The sequence below is a fragment of the Pinus tabuliformis genome, chromosome Q (genome assembly GCF_031772625.1).
Source record: "Pinus tabuliformis cultivar Carrire ecotype Pingquan chromosome Q, CPIR1, whole genome shotgun sequence".
NCBI lineage: Eukaryota > Viridiplantae > Streptophyta > Pinopsida > Pinales > Pinaceae > Pinus > Pinus tabuliformis.
Genome location: NC_142296.1, coordinates 1,199,385,704 through 1,199,395,021, shown reverse-complemented (window position 1 = coordinate 1,199,395,021; position 9,318 = coordinate 1,199,385,704). Strand labels below are relative to the sequence as shown.

Here is a 9,318-nt window from a genome sequence, read left to right as displayed (position 1 = left end):
GGTTCAAGTAGTGGAACATCACATCGAACATCAACAACAAGTCCTCCAACTCTTAAAGGATAACCTCATGTTGGCACATAATAGAATGAAACAACAGGCAGATAAACATCGCAGCGAAAGAAGTTTTGATGTAGGTGATTGGGTATTCCTACGACTACAACCATATAAGCAAATGTCCCTCAAGCAAGCTAAGAAGGATAATAAATTATCACCAAAGTATTATGGTCTGTACAAGGTGTTGCAAAAGATTGGTACTATGGCATACAAATTGGAGCTTTCTGCAGCTTCTTGATTGCACCCAATTTTCCATGTTTCATGTTTAAAGAAGGTTATAGGCAACAAGCTCCCAGTTCAAACAATATTGCCAGAAATTGATGAGGAAGGAAAAATTATATTGGAACCAGAAGCAGTCATAGAAACAAGAACTCGACAGTTACGAAATCGATCAATTTCAGAGTATCTTATCAAGTGGAAGAACTTATCCGCTGAAGATTCCACATGGAAGGATGAGAATTTTACACAGAAGCATCCAGAACTACTCAAGCGTTAAGGAAAACACTTTTTTGAAGGAGAGGGGCATGTTGGGTCCCTATAATACTAGTGATTACCCCATTACTATTGTAGTTGTATCCCTTATTAATATTGTTGTGCCCCTATTTTCCCCATATTGTTATTACTGTGCCCCATAGAATCCCTCTATTGTTATTTTTGTGGCTTTATATTATTATTGTTAGGTCGGCTAGGTTATATTGTGACCCCTTAGACTCCTACATATAGAAAGGAGGTTTTTCCATTTGAATCATCAAAGAATTGTTCATTTGTGTAATATAAAGGAGGTTGCCCCCTCGAAGAGGCTGAATTCTAAGGCATTGATCTCTCTTTTCTATATTTTTGTGAGCTGGTTTCATAACACTAGTCGATATATTCAAACTATCATTTGTGTATGCAGACTACTATGGAGGGCTCTCGATGTTCTCGGTGTTGCAGAGTCCCTTTGCTTGAAGCATCCACAGTTACAGGGGTATTGTCATTACATCATTCAATTTGATCCTTGTACTTTACCTCCAGCTGCTCTTCCCACTATAATTTAGCTTCTTGTATGCCAATTTACAGGGCACAGATGACTTCCTTCCCTTCAACATTTACCAAACAGCTCTCGTACACCGACTTTGGAAAAAGGTAAGTACACCATCATAACTCTTGGCTGATAAATGATAAGTACACCAGCAGCGTTGCATTTAGAGTAATAGGTTTTTAGTTTTACCATTTATAGGGGGGTGATATAGGTGCACCCAATGGATAGTTAGAAAAATGTCCATATTCATTTGAATATTTTCAAGATTACAATGACCGTAGGGCTCACTAGAGGGGTCTTCCATGGCAGATAGTCCATGCCATGCTAGAATATGGACTCCTAAAAGGTGTGAACCCTGAGTTTAACCAATAGAAATTCAAAATCATATAAGCCAATTCTTATTGGGCACAAAATTCTTAACATTCTTTTTAATCGCAGCACCTATGAAACCTGGTATCCAAAAACAACATAATAAAACAGAGGAGAAAAGGTATGGCTATCTAGATTGATATCAGGTAGCTTTTTATTTCGCATCTAGAGGGTACCTTAAACTTCTATTTTAAAAAAAAATCTCACTTACAATGGATGTTTTCTTGATTTGCCCATTTTGTTATTCAATGCTTCTCATCTCAAATCCGTCACTTTTTAGTCTGGTTGGTTCTTTCAGGTTAATGCTTTTGCTTCTTTGTTTCAACTTTAATGCTTCACCTGCTGCTTCTTTGTCTAGGGAATACCTGTTTGTATTCTTTATTTCTGTTCCTAGTCATTTCTGCATCTAGGAGATGGCTTCGGCACTCCCTCATTGCCACTATGACATGATGTACTTTCTATCCCATTAACTATTTTGGTCATATTTTTTTTCGCATGCTTTGTAATAATAAGTACTTTTCCTATCTATCAGTGGAAACCATGAAGTTCGATGCGTGCAAAGGAGTATGCTTCTGGATACCCTTGCAAAAGAATTGGCTCCAGGAACGATCAGATTCAATGCTAAAGTTGTTTCCATTCAACAGTCTACAGATTCTTCTTTAACTATAGTAAAAATGGGAGATGGAACACTTATCAAAGCTAAGGTAGCATCTTAAATCCAAATTTCTGACTCCCATTTGAAGTAGTAAAACTTGGGCGTAATTATGACAAATTACCTGGTAGTTACGCTACAATAAGCCTTTTGAAGCTAAAGCAGAATAATTACATATGCTTTGAATGTAACAATGTAACAGAGTGCTGAGCCCCTCTAGAGACATCCTTCTATAGACTTTGATTCTCAAATGATATTTGAGGCATCCCTGTTATCCTATGTTTTTTACCTGTTTTCTATGGAATGGGGATGAGAACAGGAATGCCACAAATATAATTTGATGCATCTCCAGTTTTGTGGGAACGGCTCATTGGATGTTGCTGGGACATCCCCTACATGAAGGGACCATTCTTAGGATATTCCCAACAAGAAAGGCACTAGTCTGCCACTCCTGAAATTTGGTTCTATGTTGGAGCCATTGGTGAAATTCATTTGCTTGCTAATTCTTGCTAGAAGATAGAGTCATTAACCTTTGGCCCATTACAATCTCAACCTGCAAAGTCAATTAAAGCATTGGATAAAGATGCACCCTTTATACTACAAAAAACCTTTCATAGGTTGTTTGAGACAAATAAAATGCAAGCTAAGTTGAGTTCACTGTTATATATCCATAAATAGAAGTTCCTCCTCAACTGTACATTGTATATATTATAACCACTGACATAATGATGGCATGATCTGGTGAGAAGCCTTAATTAACTGAATTACATTATGTTATATGGAATTGTCTTGATTTACTATCGAGTACTCACATGTCTATCTAAGGTTAAAAAATTAGTAAACTGCATTCAAATGCATGCTAGTGACATTATTTTCTGCTGGACAATTATATTGCAGATAAGTAGGCATTGTGTTGCTGGATAATTGTTCAACTTATGAATAATTACACGTAACCAAAAAATTTGGTTTCTCTGGCAAAGAACTATTTAGCAGAAAATGAAAATAGAATGCTAGTCTTTGCTTTCAGCTAGGACTAACATCCTTTGAGTTTTCTTCGATCTTCAAGACATACTATTTCCACTGTTAAAACTTAAATAGATATAAGGTAGAGGGTAGGAAATATTTAGCTGGCCAGAGGCCAAGACTACTTTATGTAACCCAAAGTATAATCGTGAACAACTATATCTTGTATTGAAACACTTGCATATAGGTAATGAAGCACATAAAGTTCCATCGTAAGTTGCATAGGTACATAATCAAAATGTTTGCTATTAAATAATTGAAGAATCAATACACATTTTAGCCTAGGAGACCATGACCATATACAACGATGAGAATAGAAAAATTATTTCCCAACTTAATATTCAACCTCAGTTTGATTTTCTTGTTTATAATCCAGGAAACCATGGTAAGAAGGCCTGTAGATCCGGAGGAGGAGCTCAGAATGATGGCTCAAGAAGTCCATGGTTATGAGGAAGCTGTTCTGAATACTCTTGCTGCAAATGTTCCCAAAGTAAGACATCCATGTGGATGAGCACATAATACAACCATACATAATCTCAGTGTTTATTCAGTCCATGATACTTGAATTGATGATTTGATGATTTGCAGGCTGTGGTGCTTTGTCAAGTTGAGAAAGCCAAGGATGAAATGCTGACCCAACTTTATAGCTCAGTCAGGTAAGGTTTAATGACAAAATGTGGTTAAGGTACATCAATAATTAGTTTGATTATTTTCCCATTTCTGTATTTTGCCAGGCTAATTTTGATTTTCACTTGAAATTAGGTCTCTTGGGACTTTATGAAAGTAGTGTTTTTTGTCATCCTCTGCAGGTGTAGTAGACACCTATTGATTGGAGCACTGTACATTTGAGCTTTTGGGGTGCCTTTTCAACTTTTTGTTTAAAAAGGTCCTACATGGATTTAGACTTGGATCAATCCCAAGAGAAAATTTGACTTGTCAATTCTATTTTCCCATGTGGATATGTATGTAGTGTGGGCTCAGTAGCAACACCTTTTAACATCAATATCAATGACAATGGAGCAACTATGAGCCCTTTTTTGGTTCCTTTTTATCAGCACTCTGGTTTACTCGTTTATGTCTCTTTATTTTGAATTTTAATTTAATTTAATTTTGAATTTATAGACATACTATGTTATTGGTTGTTTTGATCAATACTGGGTTGCTTTTCCTGCTTCTATTGGAATTTTCCTTGTTGAATTGGCGAGGGTTCTGTATTTTTCCACTTATATTTATTTGAGTTTTAATTTAGTTTAATTTTGAATTTATAGACAAACTCTGTTATTGGTTGTTTTGATCAATACTGGTTTGCTTTTCCTGTTTCTGTTGGCATTTTCCTGATTGAATTGGTGAGTGTTCCGTGTTTTTCCACTTCTATTTATTTGTTTCCTTCTTATTTACTGATTGGGATTTTGTTTGTTGTAGTATTCATGGGCAATGTGAAGTTATCATGTTTGATGTTATTGCACGATTGACTTACAAGAATGTCCCAATGTGGCACAGAGATCTTTGTAGGTATCTCTTTTGTAGAGGGGTTGGATCTCTAAGTAGAAATGAAGGTTCCTTAATTGTGTGGTGGCACATTTGCCTGAACCAATTAGCTAAATATCTTTGTGAATTTCAGGGTGTGTGAGAACATTCTTATTATTCTTTGTGGAAACAAGGTTGATGTGAAGAATAGGCAAGTGAAATCTAAGCAAGTTACTTTTCATTGAAAGAAGAATCTTCAGTAATATGAGATATCTGCAAAAAGTAACTACAACTTTGAGAAGCCATTCTTGTACTTAGCACGGAAGCTCTTAGGGTGAGCCTTTAATCTAGTTTCTGATGCTCCCTAATATGAATGTTATATTAAAAAAATTGCATTGTTTCTATAATGGGTTATTTTTATAGGGATCCAAACCTTCATTTTGTGGAGTCACCTACTCTTGCTCCTCCTGAGGTTCAGATAGACCTTGCAACCCAAAAGCAGTAAGTAGAATGCTATTTTATTATTAATTTTTGTTAACTTTTATTGAAATAATTTGTTCCATTTCTAAAATATTGAAACTTTGGCTTACAATCTTTTATGTTGTCAGGTACGAGGCAGAACTTGTAGCAGCTACAGCCAAAGCCCTTCCAGATGACGATGATGATGCTTTTGAATAACTTTGTTAAGACGCTTTTGCATATTTAGGGATTGGTGGATTCAATTAATTTTGTATCATTGGAGTTTGCTCTTGAGTTTTGACATTTAATTCTGATTTGTATTTGGGGCTTAGAATAGCATTATCGCATCTCTTTATATGTGATTTGGGTACTGTGCAGATGTTTTCATCGGTGGAGTTGGCTAAGCTATCTTAGTTCAACTCCATTACAAAGCTATTTTTATATGCTAAGATAGTTTTTTCCGTTATATACTCTTGCACATTTTGCACAAGAACTTTTTTTACTCTTCAAATATTTCAAGAATGCTCAAGTGCCTTTCATTGTGTACTGTTGGGGGAATGCTAGTTGCGATGATTTTTTCTTGTAATATATTATGGCTTGTTAAAACTTTCTCTGAAAATTCTAGCTATGTCTGAGGATTTATTTTAACTATGAAATTGGTTTACATAGTTAATAACTGTGGCTATCAATCCTGCCTGGGTATTCTTGTGGGTATGTTGTTTATCGAACACATAAAGGTATTGCCATTTCATTAATTGCGCTCTCGATCGATTTCTGCATAAAGATTCACATTGTTTAAATCTAAAGTCGTTTCCATTCAATAGTCTACAGATTCTTCTTTAACTATAGTAAAACTGGGAGATGGAACACTTATCAAAGCTAAGGTAGCATCTTAAATCCAAACTTCTGACTCCCATTTGAAGTAGTAAAACTTGGGCATAAATTTAGTAATGAATTGAATCCCCTCTTGCTAAACAAATGTAATATTAATAACCCATATGTGTTGGTTTCTATCAAACAAGAATTTCTGTGGTGGTTTCTCTCATACACGAGTACTATTTTTGTACCTTGAATGTGAGACTACTTTGAAAGAACATTCAAAATGATTTTATTTATTTATTTTTTAAATAATTTTTTATATTGTCTATAGAGAGACAATAGTTTGAATTATGGACATATAGTCTCTATAGAGACAATATGTTTTTAATCTCAACTATTGTCTCTAAAAAGACAAAAATGTAATTGTCTCTAAAGAGACACAAATGAAGTTGTCTCTAGAGAGACAAATGAAATTGTCTCTAGAGAGACAAATCAAATTGTCTCTTAATAGACAATAATTCTTGTCTTTATAGAGACAATAATAATATGTGTTCTATATTGTCTTTATAGAGACAAATTTTTGAGACATTCTATTTTTCCACACCCACTTAGAGACAATATTTAAGACAATACACAAGTTTCTTTTTGTCTTAAGTTAAGACAATTGACTCAAATATTGTCTTAAAACCCCCCTACATGTAGTAGTGTGTCTACTTTACACTTCCAAAAATTATGCAAATCAAACAAATCTGTCTAGATTTACATAACTTGCCAGCAAACATCCATCACAAACTATCAACTACATAATCGTTCTCCAATAGCCATCACAGACCATTAACTACATAACCATTCTCCAACAAGCATCATTTAGAAATGCTCTTAATATATATATAGATATATATTTTTAAATTCCTTGCACATTAATATCCTTGGCTTTTAAAAACTACATGCCCAAAATAATTTTAGCTTCCAAAAAATTGTTAAAAAACGACCTCATGAATTGAGCCCTCATTAAAAGAGGACTTCTTTAAGTATGGTGTTCTTTTCTACGGGTTTGAGTTGACCTGCTTTAGTCCAATGGGAAAGAGAGATACGAGAGTGACAACATAGTTGGAGAAATGGAGTACCATTCCCAGTGCACCAATAATGCCAACGGTCAGCATGAATGGGAGGACTATGGCTTTCATCTTGTCTAGCCTAAAAATTGTATTGGACACATGACCACCAGGTCTAAACCAAATCGATCTGAACAGTGGAAATGATTTAAACACCAAAAGTGATCACAAATATCAACAAGTCTAGTTTATGGCATAGTGCATTGCACAAACAATAAAACCAACTCTGATTGCCTCAAAAGTATATCCATTGCAAAGAAGAAAATTGGTAACTGCTCTAATATAACTCTTGTCATTTCAGCTCTTGATAATTACAACGCCATCCATCAACCACACGAGAATTCAGCAATGCCACTGACGTCAACCAACAAGGGATACTCCACTGGGCTTCAATGACTTGGTTGACTCTCACCACAACAATTCGACAGAGGGGAAAATGTTAAAATTCACCAGGTAAATGGTTTGCACATAATTTAATGCCTGTAGCCACACTTTTTGAATGGTGGAATTTCTTGTGCGTGGAAGTAGAAGACCAGTACCACATAAATGACTATAGATCCCTTCAAGGAGAGAGCGGAAGGAGACCTAGCAAGGGTATCAAACTCAGATCTGATCAGAGTACACATGATCACAGAGAAATCCTATTTCATATCTGATAGATCTCAAAGAAATTCTGAAGCATCACTGAAATATAAATCTCATTCAATATCATAAAAAAAACTTTGGAAAAAGATCATCAAGGCGGGAACCACCCACTATGATACCATGTAAGAGTATTCTGATACTTACATTCTTATGTTAAAGTACATAGGAGACTTCCATTATATAACAGTGGAGAAAGCCCAATGTGGGTAAGGATAACTACGACAACTAGGTGTGTTGTGTCTGTTCCCTATGTGAGGTTACAACTTAGCATACTTAGTTCATAGGGAAATGAAGCATTATAAAGACAAACTCCACCAATAATTATTTTAATAAATTTAGTTTGTGTTTGTTATAGATGGTTGAAATATTCTTTCAACACTTTTCCCTAAATTTAGAATTAGTTAATTTTCAAAATATGTATACAAATTTATTAAATAAAAATTATATCAAGAAAAATTAAAAATAACCATAAAGAAAGATTCAACCATCCCATAAAAAAAAAACAACCACACACACACATATAAAAGTTACAATAACACAAAGTTTAAAAGTTGAAGTGCAACAATGCATAAATGCATTTAAAATAGAAATATAACCTAGAAAAAATATTAAAAATAAATAATTTCAAAGATATTTTTGTTCTTAACAATATTAAATTGATATTCCGAAAACAAGAAATTGTAAGCATTATTTATACCCAAATGATGTTAACCACTTTTAATATGGTCGTGCTATATGGAAAGCATGACATAATTATTCTAATACATAACCAAATTGATCACGAACATGACAACCGTTAACATCAACTTTATATCCAAGGTCCCTTTGTGGCCGAAGCCATTCTCTCCTTCCTTTTCTACAAACATCTAGAAGTTGTCATATGATTAACTTCATATGACAAATAAAAGTTAGATGGCCTTATGAAAAAAGGACTTAGAAAATAATTGCAGGCACAAATTAATTCACGCTTTTTTTATATTATTTCTTCAAACTTAAATATAATACATTTATATAGTTGTTGTGAGAATTAATTTATTCTAAATTTAGAGAGATGATGAGAAAATATTTCAACTATCTATAATAAAGAGAGACCAAATATACTAAAGTAATTATTAAATCCAAAGCCCTTAATACATACATAAAAAAGAACAACTCTAAAGTCAAACCAATATGTATTTATATATTAAAAAATAATCCTTGAATTAAATTGAACTCTATAAGTTACCGATATAATTTTTGAGGTGAATTCATAATTTCATTCTTAAATATGGACATTTTGAACTCAAACTCTTAAACTAACTAAACATCTATTCATACTTGGCTTTTAATTGATACAATGTTATAACCTTTGGAAAAAAAACAAATATTATGTTGTATTTTTATGCACCACATTAATTAATATATACAACCTCTTCGTCCATGTCACCCTATTCATTGGCTTTTAATTGATACAATGTTATAACCTTTGAAAAAAAAAATGTTATGTTGTATTTTTATGCACCACATTAATTAATATATACAACCTCTTCGTCCATGTCACCCTATTCCAAGGTCATAGCTCTATGTTTTAGGTTACAAACCAACTTTAAAAAAAATCCAACAAAACCCATGACAACAAAACCAATTGTCATTCTTTTACATAAAAGTATTTGCTTTATCCAACAAAATACAATTCTCCTCATCGATGTGGATGT

At 33.8% G+C, this 9,318-nt stretch overlaps 1 protein-coding gene across 1 annotated transcript; it reads left to right on the top strand.

Moving 5' to 3' along the window:
- Positions 1-3,501: 3,501 nt before the first annotated feature.
- Positions 3,502-5,264, top strand: LOC149224080 (GTP-binding nuclear protein Ran1B-like). Its single transcript, XM_089388072.1, has 6 exons — positions 3,502-3,609; positions 3,708-3,775; positions 4,542-4,631; positions 4,741-4,797; positions 5,010-5,087; positions 5,195-5,264. Exons 1-6 carry the CDS (start codon positions 3,502-3,504, stop codon positions 5,262-5,264), a joined length of 471 nt encoding a protein of 156 aa, XP_089244198.1.
- The last annotated feature ends 4,054 nt before the right edge of the window (positions 5,265-9,318 follow it).

What these genes read in the sequence shown, in the direction of transcription:
- LOC149224080 (XM_089388072.1), top strand. Translation starts at nt 3,502, where the DNA reads ATGGTAAGAAGGCCTGTAGATCCGGAGGAGGAGCTCAGAATGATGGCT. An exon ending in CAACTTTATAGCTCAGTCAG is followed by an intron (nt 3,776 to 4,541) that starts GTAAGGTTTAAT and finishes TGTTTGTTGTAG; the next exon opens with TATTCATGGGCAATGTGAAG. An exon ending in AAGGTTGATGTGAAGAATAG is followed by an intron (nt 4,798 to 5,009) that starts GCAAGTGAAATC and finishes TTATTTTTATAG; the next exon opens with GGATCCAAACCTTCATTTTG.